Source organism: Anomaloglossus baeobatrachus, chromosome 4 (assembly GCF_048569485.1).
Source record: "Anomaloglossus baeobatrachus isolate aAnoBae1 chromosome 4, aAnoBae1.hap1, whole genome shotgun sequence".
NCBI classification, from domain to species: Eukaryota; Metazoa; Chordata; class Amphibia; order Anura; family Aromobatidae; genus Anomaloglossus; species Anomaloglossus baeobatrachus.
The window spans coordinates 656,711,136-656,725,854 of NC_134356.1; the positions used below are offsets into that span (position 1 = coordinate 656,711,136).

Genomic DNA, 14,719 nt, shown 5'->3' on the forward strand with positions numbered 1-14,719 from the left:
AGCACTTTTCAGGGTCGGGGGGAGACACCGCCCACGTTTCGGTGCAGTCATTTAATTTTTTTTCTCTTCTCTCCGCAGCTTCGATGTGGAAAATGGGCCTTCTCCAGGTCGCAGCCCGATTGATTCGCAGGCGAGTCCAGGGCTGGTGCTGCACCCCAGCTTCCCACAAAGCCAGAGGAGGGAGTCCTTCCTGTACCGGTCAGACAGTGACTATGACATGTCCCCCAAAACCATGTCCCGGAACTCCTCTGTCACCAGCGAGGCGTAAGTGTCTTCGTCCTGAGTGCAGACAGTGCATGTGTTCTCAATGGGCGCAGGGAAAAAAGCCGATGGCAGGCTGCTCTGCTGGCGGCCGGTCTTCCCTGCCAACAGAAAGATTAGGCATGTTAAAATTGATCAGCCCCATCCTTCCTTACCCTTTTGGGGGAATATCAGGAGGCCACCATACACATTTGATGGTTGGCCAATCCCTCTGAAAATTTCAGCAGGAGGGTTGTTGGAATGTATTAAATATAATTTGTAAAATTATCCCTGAAATGTATGCTAATTATTAGCGTAGGAGTCCAGGGGCTCAATCACTCATTAGGACCAATCAGTGATTGACAGACCTCTCTGTATGCAGGAAATACCGTCAGAGAGCAGGACCGCCCACAGGACTCCTACCTCTGTATGCATGCTAACACAGGAAGCCTGTCAGTCACTGATTAGGACCGCCCACTGGACTCCTACCTCTGTATGCATGCTAACACAGGAAGCCTGTCAGTCACTGATGAGGACCGCCCACTGGACTCCTACCTCTGTATGCATGCTAACACAGGAAGCCTGTCAGTCACTGATGAGGACCGCCCACTGGACTCCAAAGGCCAGAATAAAAAGATGTCAAACGTCATGGGTTCCTTTTAAACCATTTATCTCCAAATCTGCTACACAAATAAAAGGAAAAATTCTTGTTACCTGCAGAGATGGGGACGGTGATCCTCCTGCCTCCTTAAGGAAGTGACCTTTTTATGACCTATTTTAGAAGAGCAACACTTTTTCTTATAGCCCTTCCTACATGACTTCTCCTTCATGGCTTCTCCTTCATGGTTTCTCCTTCATGGCTTCTCCTTCATGGCTTCTCCTTCATGGCTTCTCCTTCATGGCTTCTCCTACATGACTACATGGCTTCTCCTTCATGGCTTCTCCTACATGACTCCATGGCTTCTCCTTCATGGCTTCTCCTACATGGCTTCTCCTACATGGCTTCTCCTACATGGCTTCTCCTACATGGCTTCTCCTTCATGGCTTCTCCTTCATGGCTTCTCCTTCATGGCTTCTCCTTCATGGCTTCTCCTACATGACTACATGGCTTTTCCTTCATGGCTTCTCCTACATGACTCCATGGCTTCTCCTTCATGGCTTCTCCTACATGGCTTCTCCTACATGGCTTCTCCTACATGGCTTCTCCTACATGGCTTCTCCTACATGGCTTCTCCTACATGGCTTCTCCTTCATGGCTTCTCCTTCATGGCTTCTCCTACATGGCTTCTCCTACATGGCTTCTCCTACATGGCTTCTCCTACATGGCTTCTCCTACATGGCTTCTCCTACATGGCTTCTCCTACATGGCTTCTCCTACATAGATTCTCCTACATGACTACATGGCTTCTCCTTCATGGCTTCTCCTTCATGGCTTCTCCTACATGGCTTCTCCTACATGGCTTCTCCTTCATGGCTTCTCCTACATGACTACATGGCTTCTCCTACATGGCTTCGCCTACATGACTACATGGCTTCTCCTTCATGGCTTCTCCTTCATGGCTTCTCCTACATGGCTTCTCCTACATGGCTTCTCCTACATGGCTTCTCCTACATGGCTTCTCCTTCATTGCTTCTCCTACATGACTACATGGCTTCTCCTACATTGCTTCTCCTACATGGCTTCTCCTACATGGCTACATGGCTTCTCCTACATGACTACATGGCTTCTCCTTCATGGCTTCTCCTACATGGCTTTTCCTACATGGCTTCTCCTACATGACTACATGGCTTCTCCTTCATGGCTTCTCCTACATGACTACATGGCTTCTCCTACATGGCTTCTCCTACATGGCTTCTCCTACATGGCTTCTCCTTCATGGCTTCTCCTACATGACTACATGGATTCTCCTACATGGCTTCTCCTACATGGCTTCTCTTACATGACTACATGGCTTCTCCTTCATGGCTTCTCCTACATGGCTTCTCCTACATGGCTTCTCCTACATGACTACATGGCTTCTCCTTCATGGCTTCTCCTACATGGCTTCTCCTACATGACTACATGGCTTCTCCTACATGGCTTCTCCTACATGGCTACATGGCTTCTCCTACATGGCTTCTCCTTCATGGCTTCTCCTTCATGGCTTCTCCTTCATGGCTTCTCCTTCATGGCTTCTCTTACATGACTACATGGCTTCTCCTACATGGCTTCTCCTACATGGCTTCTCCTACATGGCTTCTCCTACATGACTACATGGCTTCTCCTTCATGGCTTCTCCTACATGGCTTCTCCTACATGACTACATGGCTTCTCCTACATGGCTTCTCCTACATGGCTACATGGCTTCTCCTACATGGCTTCTCCTTCATGGCTTCTCCTTCATGGCTTCTCCTTCATGGCTTCTCCTACATGACTACATGGGTTCTCCTACATGGCTTCGCCTACATGACTACATGGCTTCTCCTTCATGGCTTCTCCTTCATGGCTTCTCCTTCATGGCTTCTCCTTCATGGCTTCTCCTACATGACTACATGGGTTCTCCTACATGGCTTCGCCTACATGACTACATGGCTTCTCCTTCATGGCTTCTCCTTCATGGCTTCTCCTTCATGGCTTCTCCTTCATTGCTTCTCCTACATGACTACATGGCTTCTCCTACATGACTACATGGGTTCTCCTACATGGCTTCTCCTACATGGCTTCTCCTTCATTGCTTCTCCTACATGACTACATGGCTTCTCCTACATGGCTTCTCCTACATGGCTTCTCCTACATGGCTTCTCCTACATGACTACATGGCTTCTCCTTCATGGCTTCTCCTACATGAGTACATGGCTTCTCCTTCATGGCTTCTCCTTCATGGCTTCTCCTACATGGCTTCTCCTACATGGCTTCTCCTACATGGCTTCTCCTTCATGGCTTCTCCTACATGACTACATGGCTTCTCCTACATGGCTTCTCCTTCATGGCTTCTCCTACATGACTACATGGCTTCTCCTACATGGCTTCTCCTACATGGCTTCTCTTACATGACTACATGGCTTCTCCTTCATGGCTTCTCCTTCATGGCTTCTCCTACATGGCTTCTCCTACATGGCTTCTCCTACATGACTACATGGCTTCTCCTTCATGGCTTCTCCTACATGGCTTCTCCTACATGACTACATGGCTTCTCCTACATGGCTTCTCCTACATGACTACATGGGTTCTCCTACATGGCTTCGCCTACATGACTACATGGCTTCTCCTTCATGGCTTCTCCTTCATGGCTTCTCCTTCATGGCTTCTCCTTCATGGCTTCTCCTACATGACTACATGGGTTCTCCTACATGGCTTCGCCTACATGACTACATGGCTTCTCCTTCATGGCTTCTCCTTCATGGCTTCTCCTTCATGGCTTCTCCTTCATTGCTTCTCCTACATGACTACATGGCTTCTCCTACATGACTACATGGGTTCTCCTACATGGCTTCTCCTACATGGCTTCTCCTACATGGCTTCTCCTTCATTGCTTCTCCTACATGACTACATGGCTTCTCCTACATGGCTTCTCCTACATGGCTTCTCCTACATGGCTTCTCCTACATGACTACATGGCTTCTCCTTCATGGCTTCTCCTACATGAGTACATGGCTTCTCCTTCATGGCTTCTCCTTCATGGCTTCTCCTACATGGCTTCTCCTACATGGCTTCTCCTTCATGGCTTCTCCTACATGACTACATGGCTTCTCCTACATGGCTTCTCCTTCATGGCTTCTCCTACATGACTACATGGCTTCTCCTACATGGCTTCTCCTACATGGCTTCTCTTACATGACTACATGGCTTCTCCTTCATGGCTTCTCCTTCATGGCTTCTCCTACATGGCTTCTCCTACATGGCTTCTCCTACATGACTACATGGCTTCTCCTTCATGGCTTCTCCTACATGGCTTCTCCTACATGACTACATGGCTTCTCCTACATGGCTTCTCCTACATGGCTACATGGCTTCTCCTACATGGCTTCTCCTTCATGGCTTCTCCTTCATGGCTTCTCCTTCATGGCTTCTCCTTCATGGCTTCTCCTTCATGGCTTCTCTTACATGACTACATGGCTTCTCCTTCATGGCTTCTCCTACATGGCTTCTCCTACATGGCTTCTCCTACATGGCTTCTCCTACATGACTACATGGCTTCTCCTTCATGGCTTCTCCTACATGGCTTCTCCTACATGACTACATGGCTTCTCCTACATGGCTACATGGCTTCTCCTTCATGGCTTCTCCTTCATGGCTTCTCCTTCATGGCTTCTCCTTCATGGCTTCTCCTACATAACTGCATGGCTTCTCCTGCATGGCTTCTCCTGCATGGCTTCTCCTGCATGGCTTCTCCTTCATGGCTTCTCCTTCATGGCTTCTCCTTCATGGCTTCTCCTACATGGCTTCTCCTTCATGGCTTCTCCTACATGACTACATGGCTTCTCCTACATGGTTCCCTTCCCGCATGGTTCCCTTCCCGCATGGTTCCCTTCCCGCATGGTTCCCTTCCCGCATGGCTCCCTTCCCGCATGGCTCCCCTCTTACACGTTATTTGATATATGCAGTATGAATAGGCAGTTGATGCCCCATGAGAACTCGTTTATTGATGAAGTTGGACTTCTTTTCTCTAGTCCCTTCCACGACAGCATAGGAGGTTGTCTCTCCACGCCCTAATTGGGACAGGAAGTTCAAGAGGTTTAAAAGGACCCTCCCACCTCCCATAGCCAGTGTCTTTCCTGTCCCCATGGGGCATGGAGTAACCTGTTCATCCAGCCCTTTGGCCGCAATAAGGGCAAGAAGGTGGCTAAGAGTACAGTCGCCAACTGGATTGTGCGAGCAATTAGAGATGCATACCTCGCTCAGCATCTCTCTCCGCCTACTGGATTCACGGCGCACTCCACCAGGGCTACCTCTGCCTCCTGGGCCGAACGGGCAGGGGCCTCCCCTGAGCAGATCTGCAAGGCGGCTACGTGGTCTTCGCTCCATACCTTCACGAAGCATTATCGTCTGGATCTGGATTCCAACAGGGATTTGGCCTTTGGCAGGAAAGTCCTGCAGGCTGTGGTCCCCCCCTAGGTATCAATTCTTTGGTATTCCTCCTATGCTGTCGTGGAAGGGACTAGAGAAATAAGAATTATTCTTACCGATAATTCGCTTTCTAGGACCTTCCACGACAGCAGGTAATTCCCTCCCCTATGTATTCATGTATTCCTGAATGTGTAGTACTTCTCATATGCTATGGATTCTTTGTAAGACACTGGCTATGGGAGGTGGGAGGGTCCTTTTAAACCTCTTGAACTTCCTGTCCCAATTAGGGCGTGGAGAGACAACCTCCTATGCTGTCGTGGAAGGTCCTAGAAAGCGAATTATCGGTAAGAATAATTCTTATTTTTTTTTTTCTGGACTAATAAACCTCGTCCTCTTCTGTTACAGGCACGCGGAAGACCTCATTGTTACGCCATTTGCTCAGGTTAGTACATGGCAGATTCGACCTCCTACAAATCTCAGGTGTTTGTAACCTTCTGCAAAAGTTTAAGGCTGTACCTCCATGAAGAAAGTGACTGTCCTAATAGCCATGCCCCTCTTCTCAAGCCCCACCGCTTGATCTAGTACACAGCTGCCAACAACCCCAAATTTGCTGGAACTTTCACAATTTTTGGATAAAATCCTGGAAACTTTGTGGGTGATCCAGCTGGAGTCCCCAAGGTTGGGACATAGAATGATGGACTTAGGGCTTAAATTTGCCTATGATGCCAGCATTTATAGTGGCAAGTAAGTGATACGGCTGGCATAATGGCTACAGTTGGCGTAAATGGGAAAAAAAAAAAAATTGTGATCTTGCAATTTTCACACTGACCACCGGGGCTTTTTGTGGCGCTATTCTTCTTGTCCTTTCATAAAGTAGATTTCTTGAAACAGCACACCTAGTGGCCAGTGTGAGAATTGCAAGATTTTTTGTTTTATTTTATTTTTTTTCAGTAAAGATTGGGAAATGAGGGGGATTACCCTCCCTCCCAAAAAAAAAAAAAAAATTTAACACAAAAATCGGATTTAAACGTTAGATCTTCTCCTTTAACACCTTTCTGATTATTTCCCATTCATACAAGTCTCTCGTTTTTCCGTCCCTAGGTGCTGGCCAGCCTGCGAAGTGTCCGAAATAATTTCACCATCCTTGCCAATGTTACAACGCCTACGAACAAGTGAGTGTCTCAGTAGAAGTGCCCAGAGCTGCAGCCCCCATGCTCTTTATTGGACACCCCCGATGTTTGGTTCTTGTTCTTATTCCCCACGGCCTCATCCTTTGCAGGGGGGGGGGGTTCCTATGTTTTTGTATAAAATGGTTCGAAAGTTCTTTGGCTCTGGAGGACCCATCCTGTTCTGCATTACATTGTTAACGTGTACTACCTCACTTCTCCTGCGGGAGTGCTGCAGGGAAATTAAACACTTACTATATATAAGGTTTCTCAGAGCTGATCGCTGGTGATCACGGCGATCGGAGACTTTTTTGATCAGTTTGATGAGAAATCCTTCTTAATAAGTAGGGATTTTCGAAATCAGAGGGGCTCAGTAAAGGGGTATCTTCTACCATAAGCATTAATTGTGCTAATATATGAGCATTGAGGGCTGTCTGGACCCCCTCCAAAGAATGGATTTTTATTTACCTAACCCTCTCATTGTGATGTATAATATTTCATTCTTTTTTTTTGGCCAGGCGCTCCCCAGTAATGCCTCAGCAAACGGTCTGTAAAGCCACTCTCTCAGGTAGGTAAGATCAGATCATGGGCAGGGAGCGGTATAAGTAATCATAGCGCTTTGCTACCAGTGCTAAGCGGGTATCTGGGGTGCAAATATGTCTGCTGTTCCCCACAGGGCCTCTAGAGTTGCTATGAAACTTTTGTGATTCCTCATTGCAATTATTATACTTCAGAGCTGCATTCACACTTCTGCTGGTAATTATTGGAACCCATGGACCAGCTTGCTGTAAGACTTTTCCTTAAGCCAGTTTCTGGGTTGCATGTGCTGTTCCCAAACAGAGCTTGTAGAGGAGCCATAAAACCTTTTGTTGATTGTGATTCTATATTGCACTATTATACTTCAGAGCTGCATTCACACTTCTGCTGGTAATTATTGGAACCCATGGACCAGCTTGCTGCAAGATTTTTCCCTAAGTGGGTATCTGGGGTGCGGTTGCGCCTGCTGTCCCCCCACAGTGCCTCTATAGGTGCTGTGAAACCTTTTGATAATTGTGATTCTATATTGCACTATTATACTTCAGAGCTGCATTCACACTTCTGCTGGTAATTATTGGAAACACATTAGATTTTTCCCTAACCGCTAAGGCTAGGTTCACACAGCCCCCCACACCCCTGTAAGTGCCACCATTTTATCCGGAATATTCAGATTGACCGGTTTTGTCGTCTTTTACAGAGGAGACGTATCAGCAGCTAGCCAAAGAGACGTTAGAAGAGCTGGATTGGTGTCTGGATCAGCTGGAGACCATACAGACCTATCGCTCCGTCAGTGAAATGGCTTCCAACAAGGTAAGAGATCCGTGCACACACTCATCTGTATCTGCTGCAGTTGTGACTACGGGGGTCTCGGCTCGGCCCTGTGATTGGAGGTCTCCGTACGTATTCCTGGAAATGTGTGGTGACATGAAGCTGATTTTAAAGGGATTCTTTCATTTAGAAAAGCCCTCTATTCTATAGCACTGATTGGCTTTACAAAGCGTCCCTCTGGAGGACATAGCATGTAATTCATAAGTTCACCAGTGGTGGCGCTGCAGGGGAATTGAGCACTTGTCACCAGGTTACTTCTTTACACTGTGGGCCCCAACAGCCGGACAACCTGCCATCAGCATCTTGGAGCTTTTTTTTTTTTTTAATAGGTAACACTACATATTTGTATCTGCTGTACCAGCAGCTGCCTGGCACTGATCACTGCACTTTTTGGTGTTTTGTTGCTGTGTGTGGTCAGATGTGTTTGGGGTTTTTTCTTGAAGATTATTAGTGCTCCTGAGCAGTATTATACTATAGATGCACTGTATGTACTTGGCCTAGCAATGACTCTTCACATATTATACCTTTCTGTATTATACTTTTCTGCTTGTTAATACTACAGTATGCTGCTGATGATGATGATGATGATGATGATGATGATGATGATGATGATGATGATGATGATGATGATGATGATGATGATGATGATGATGATGTTGCCACTTCTATTATTGTTGGCCGCTATTGTTGTTGTTGTCTCTGTTGCTGTTTGTTGTTGCTGTTGTTGCCTTTGATGCTGTGGTCACTGCTGCTGTTGTTGCTGCTGCATCTGTTAGTGTTTCCACTATTTTAGTTATTGCAAATATTGCTGATATTTTTCTCTATTATTGTTGTTCTAGTTGTCACACTTGCTGTTATTGCCGCTGCTGTTCCCCCTGCCACTGCTGTTCCCCCTGCTGTTCCCCCTGCTGCTGCTGCTCCCCTGCTGCTGCTGTTCCCCCTGCCGCTGCTGCTCCTCTGCTGCTCCCCTGCTGCTGCTGTTTCCCTGCTGCTGTTGTGCCTCTCTAACATCTGTGGTTGTGGTCGCCGCCACTGCTTTAGTGGCCACCGCCGCTGCGGTTGTGGTCGCCGCTGTTCTTGTGGTCGCCGCGGCTGCAGTTACTGTTGTTGCGGCTGCTGCTGTATTTTGTTTTTTTGGGGGGGGGGGGGAGGGGGCCCTGACTTTCCTGACAAATATCTTGAGATTATCCATTTGTCACACTCCAGCTTGGCTATATGGCCAGACCGTAAAAGAGGGCGGTAGAAACAGCATTGGCTGAGCGCAGCGTGCAATCGGGTGTATTTTTTTTTTCTTTCGGTTGTCTTACTTTGCGATACTCATTTGCACCTATATTTTCCACTGGGGTCTGCTCTTCAGACCCTCAGACCAACTTTTTTTTAATAAAAAGTATCTAAATGTAAAAGAAATGTGCTCGTCTTGTAGTGCAAAATGACCCCGAAATGTGGGAAATGACTTTAGTAAAGCGCCCAATATTCAGGCGCAAATTCAGTCACAGAAATAGGATGAAACTTTTTGGTCACATAATAGAGGAACGTAACAAAAATGTGATAGATAAGATGGTAGATGGATGGATAGATAGATGGTAGATGGTTGAATAGATAGATGGTAGATGGATGGATAGGTAGATGGTAGATGGATGGATAGATGGATGGATAGATAGATGGTAGATGGATGGATAGATGGTAGATGGATGGGTAGATGGATGGATAGATGGTAGATGGATGGATAGATGGTAGATGGATGGATAGATGGTAGATGGATGGATAGATGGTAGATGGATGGATAGATGGTAGATGGATGGATAGATGGATGGATGGATAGATGGTAGATGGTTGGATAGATGGTAGATGGATGGATAGATGGATGGATAGATGATAGATGGATGGATAGATGGTAGATGGATGGATAGATGGTAGATGGTTGGATAGATGGTAGGTGGATGGATGGATAGATGGTGGATGGATGGATAGATGGTAGATGGATGGTAGATGGATGGATAGATGGTAGATGGATGGATAGATGGTAGATGGTTGGATAGATGGTAGATGGTTGGATAGATGGTAGATGGTTGGATAGATGGTAGATGGTTGGATAGATGGTAGATGGTTGGATAGATGGTAGATGGTTGGATAGATGGTAGATGGTTGGATAGATGGTAGATGGTTGGATAGATGGTAGATGGTTGGATAGATGGTAGATGGTTGGATAGATGGTAGATGGTTGGATAGATGGTAGATGGTTGGATAGATGGTAGATGGTTGGATAGATGGTAGATGGTTGGATAGATGGTAGATGGTTGGATAGATGGTAGATGGTTGGATAGATGGTAGATGGTTGGATAGATGGTAGATGGATGGATAGATGGTAGATGGATGGATAGATGGTAGATGGATGATAGATGGTAGATGGTTGGATAGATGGTAGATGGTTGGATAGATGGTAGATGGTTGGATAGATGGTAGATGGTTGGATAGATGGTAGATGGTTGGATAGATGGTAGATGGTTGGATAGATGGTAGATGGTTGGATAGATGGTAGATGGTTGGATAGATGGTAGATGGTTGGATAGATGGTAGATGGTTGGATAGATGGTAGATGGTTGGATAGATGGTAGATGGTTGGATAGATGGTAGATGGTTGGATAGATGGTAGATGGTTGGATAGATGGTAGATGGTTGGATAGATGGTAGATGGTTGGATAGATGGTAGATGGTTGGATAGATGGTAGATGGTTGGATAGATAGATAAGATGGTAGATGGTTGGATAGATGGTAGGTGGATGGTTGGATGGATGGATAGACGGTGGATGGATGGATAGATGGTAGATGGACGGATAGATTGATGGTAGATGGATGGATGGATAGATGGTAGATGGATGGATGGATGGATAGATAGATGGTAGATGGATGGATGGATAGGTAGGTAGGTAGGTAGGTGGATGGATGGACGGATAGATGGATGGATGGATAGATGGTAGATGGATGGATAGATGGTAGGTGGATGGATGGATAGATGGTAGGTGGATGGATGGATAGATGGTAGATGGATGGATGGATAGATGGTAGATGGATGGATGGATAGGTAGGTAGGTAGGTTGGTGGATGGTGGATGGTGGATGGATGGATGGATGGATAGATAGATGGTGGATGGATGGATAGATGGTAGATGGATGGATAGATGGTAGATGGATGGATGGATAGATGGTAGATGGATGGATAGATGGTAGATGGATGGATGGATAGATGGTAGATGGATGGATAGATAGATGGTAGATGGATGGATGGATAGATGGTAGATGGATGGATAGATAGATGGTAGATGGATGGATGGATAGATGGTAGATGGATGGATGGATAGATGGATGGATGGATAGATAGGTAGGTTGGTAGGTGGATGGATGGTAGATGGATAGAGAGTCCTTTTTCATCCAAGACCCATGTTGCTAGATTTTATCCCTCCTTAGGGTCACAATATTATTTAAAGGGGTATTCCGATCTGAGACTTGCATATATGTGATCTAGTGATCAGGACATTCCTGCGCCATGCCCCCCTAACCTAGAGAAGCGTACCTATTCGAGGACCTATTTGGGACAGAGGACTGACGTCCCAAGGTCATCAAATCTCCCCCCTAACTCTCTAGTCACGGTGAAAGCCAGTTCTCTTAACCACTGAGCCACTTCAGATCAGGGTAGTAATATTTTATTTGGAATGGGAACAACCTGACCAAAGTGGTGAGGAGGAGGAGGAATAATAGCAAGGAGTCAATTGCCTCACGGTGATTGTCATTGATGGTGATCACATTTGGGGGAGAACTTATAAGAGGTGATGGGCAAACAAACCCTTAAAGGAGCTGATAATATTGCCAGTGGCCATAACAATAAGTCTTTCTTGAAGAAGGTGAGGTTCCCTTCTCTGGCTGATGGTGAGAATGTGCCGCCTAGAAGCTCGGCTGCTGCTCTCCTCCGCACCCTCCCCCTTTGCTCTCCTCCTCCCCTCCCTTTGCATTTTACATCACATCCCTGCCTACTGCAGTATGCTAGATGTAGGAATAACGGAGGATATTGGCAGACAAACGGCCCTACAGGAGGCATCTCCAGCCTAGGAGAGAAGACGGCCACCTTCCTGCTCATCCTTCTTCTCCTCACCATCCATGTGCTAGCGTCCTGTCCCCTCCGTCACCACCCAGGCTGCAGCTCGGATTTGGTACCCAGGAAGGATGCCGCGATAATATGCTACCTCCTCTTTTCCCCTTAAGGATGCAGGAAGAGGCCTTATCTTGCAGTTTCTTAGGCCCTCCGAAACGCTGACTTGTTTTCCTTCCCCCCCACATCAAGACACGGAGGAAGAAGAAGAGGACGACAAGGGGTGGGGGGGCGGGAGGGGGCACCGGGCAATTGCTTAAGGCTTTAAAGATGTAACCCAAAAAATAGAGAGGAGAGAAGCTGCAGGATTTTTTATTTTTCCTTTCTCCACACCTCTCGGTAGTGATGGGTTAAAAGCACCGGCCTAGCTGGATCCTATTTGTGCTTCACTCTTAATATTGACTCATGTCTGGCCCCTTTCTTTACGTCTTAAGGGCCCGAGAGGGTTTGTAGGATTTTTTTTTTTTTTTCGGAGGGGGTTTCAGGACTGGGTTGAATTCTATGGAGGGGAGGAGAAGGAAAATACCAACGGTCTCTCGTCTACCTCCCACATGGCTATGTTCACCTCTGAGCCAAGTGATCGGTCCGATGTCACCTCTACCAATTCGGGGATTTGACCACCCCCAATTTTTGTACCATCCAAATTTCCTCAGCTTGCTGTGAAACCAAGCAACTCTAAAGGGCAAGGAGAAAGTGTCCTCAAACTACGGCCATCATCTTCTAAGGAGACAACTGTCCTCAAACTACGGCCATCATCTTCTAAGGAGACAACTGTCCTCAAACTACGGCCATCATCTTCTAAGGAGAAAGTGTACTCAAACTAAGGCCATCATCTTCTAAGGAGAAAGTGTCCTCAAACTACGGCCATCATCTTCTAAGGAGACAAGTGTCCTCAAACTACAGCCATCATCTTCTCAGATTTGTCAAAAGTTCATACAGAGAATTATTTTTTATTTTTTTTTCGACTGGAATTATTACCTTAATTTAAATATTTTATAGTCCACTTCACGGACTGGGAAGATTTCAAGTAAATATCAATTTCTCACCGGAAACAAAAAGGAAATTTGTTTTTATTTCTGTTTTTTTTTTTTTTTTTATTTATATTTTTGCCTTTTTTTTGCCTTTCTTTTATTTCCATATTGTTTACCTTTTTTGTTTCCTTTTTTCATTGCCTTTTTTGTTTCCTTTTTTGTCTTTTTTTTGTTTCTTTCTTGTTATTGCTTTTTTTTTATTTCCTTTTATTAGCTTCCCCCCCCCCTTTTTTTGTTGTTGTTTTTTTTTTAGCCTTTTTGTTTCCTTTTTTTGAGGATTATGATGTTTGGAGGTTATTTTTTTTTATCTTCATCTTTTTATTTTAAGCTTTAGGATGATTTGGGGATTGCGATTTAATATCTGCGGCAATCTGATTCGACCTATGTGAATTAAGGATATACAGTTTTTGAAGAAAACTTTAGCTGTTTTGTGGATTGTGGACATTTTGGCCCTTGTCTGTTCTTGCAGACTGGATTCATTCGGATCTATCCATCTAGGATTGAAAAATGCCCTTAGTAGATTTCTTTTGTGAGACATGCTCCAGACCTTGGCTGGGTGGATGGTGGGACCAGGTAATCCAATTCTACTTTTATTCTAGATCTGTGTTTATCTTCTGTTGAATTGGACAGGTCACCAGTGCGTGGTGGTGAGGACCATGTCATGGTCATGTCAAGGCAACCTGTTACCTGTGTGTAGTGGTGAGGATCAACTCATGGTCATGTCAAGGCAACCTGTTACCTGTGTGTGGTGGTGAGGGCCACGTCATGATCATGTCAAGGCAACCTGTCACCTGTGTGTGGTGGTGAGGGCCACATCATGGTCATGTCAAGGCAACCTGTCACCTGTGTGTGGTGGTGAGGGCCACGTCATGGTCATGTCAAGGCAACCTGTCACCTGTGTGTAGTGGTGAGGATCAACTCATGGTCATGTCAAGGCAACCTGTTACCTGTGCGTGGTGGTGAGGGCCACATCATGGTCATGTCAAAGCAACCTATTGGCTATGTTTGAATTGGTGACATCACAGTGGCAATGATGTCATCGGTAAATTTAAGGCCAACCTACAGCTTACCTCCTTCAGAAGGCATTTTAGGGGTTCCTCAGTCCCTAATTTATAAAGCTGTTGTGTTGACCTTGGAGACCAGAGCTACCCTTACCTCTACTGATCACAATGGGAAGGAACCCTTTACCTTCCTTATAGAACCAACACAATTATATTTCTTAGTTTTTACATAGGCTTTGAATATTTAGACCCCATTGCATTAGGTAGTCTTACTCTTTCTAGACTCTGGTGGTCCAACAAAGGCCAAAACCATGAGCCCATCCTTGATTGTTGATACATGTTGGTTTTTTTTTTTACATTTTTTTCCTTTTAGTCTAGTCTCCAGTCTTTGTGCACATTGTGATGTCCTTCCATCCAGCACATAGAGGGTATACTGTGTAGAGCTGCCACTTCCTGCAGACCGTGGCTCCGAGTGTCAGCTGCTGGTGACCTTGGACAAGTCACTGGATGTAAACAGTGTCGGGAAGATAAAAAAAAACACTTGCACCACTACATCCCTGTACTAGAATAATCTGTGCCGTACTGTTCCCGACAGTCCACTTGTATCCTCCTCATTATAATATTGGTTATCATTTATTGTCTTGATGACTGGTGTAAGATATTGTCTGGTTCCTGACCCTTCATCTGAGGAACCTACAGACAGTGTTTTCTTTTCCATATGTAATT

At 45.8% G+C, this 14,719-nt stretch overlaps 1 protein-coding gene across 4 annotated transcripts in view; it reads left to right on the forward strand.

Annotated features, from left to right (window-relative positions):
- Positions 1-14,719, forward strand: part of PDE4A (phosphodiesterase 4A) — a 1,076,361-nt gene that overhangs the window by 1,004,016 nt on the left and 57,626 nt on the right. For all 4 annotated transcript variants that reach the window (XM_075346506.1, XM_075346505.1, XM_075346508.1 and 1 more), the window contains 5 exons: positions 79-264; positions 5,693-5,729; positions 6,389-6,459; positions 6,972-7,021; positions 7,688-7,800. In XM_075346506.1, coding sequence (XP_075202621.1) covers positions 79-264; positions 5,693-5,729; positions 6,389-6,459; positions 6,972-7,021; positions 7,688-7,800 — 457 coding nt within the window. The remainder of the gene's footprint in view (positions 1-78; positions 265-5,692; positions 5,730-6,388; positions 6,460-6,971; positions 7,022-7,687; positions 7,801-14,719) is intronic.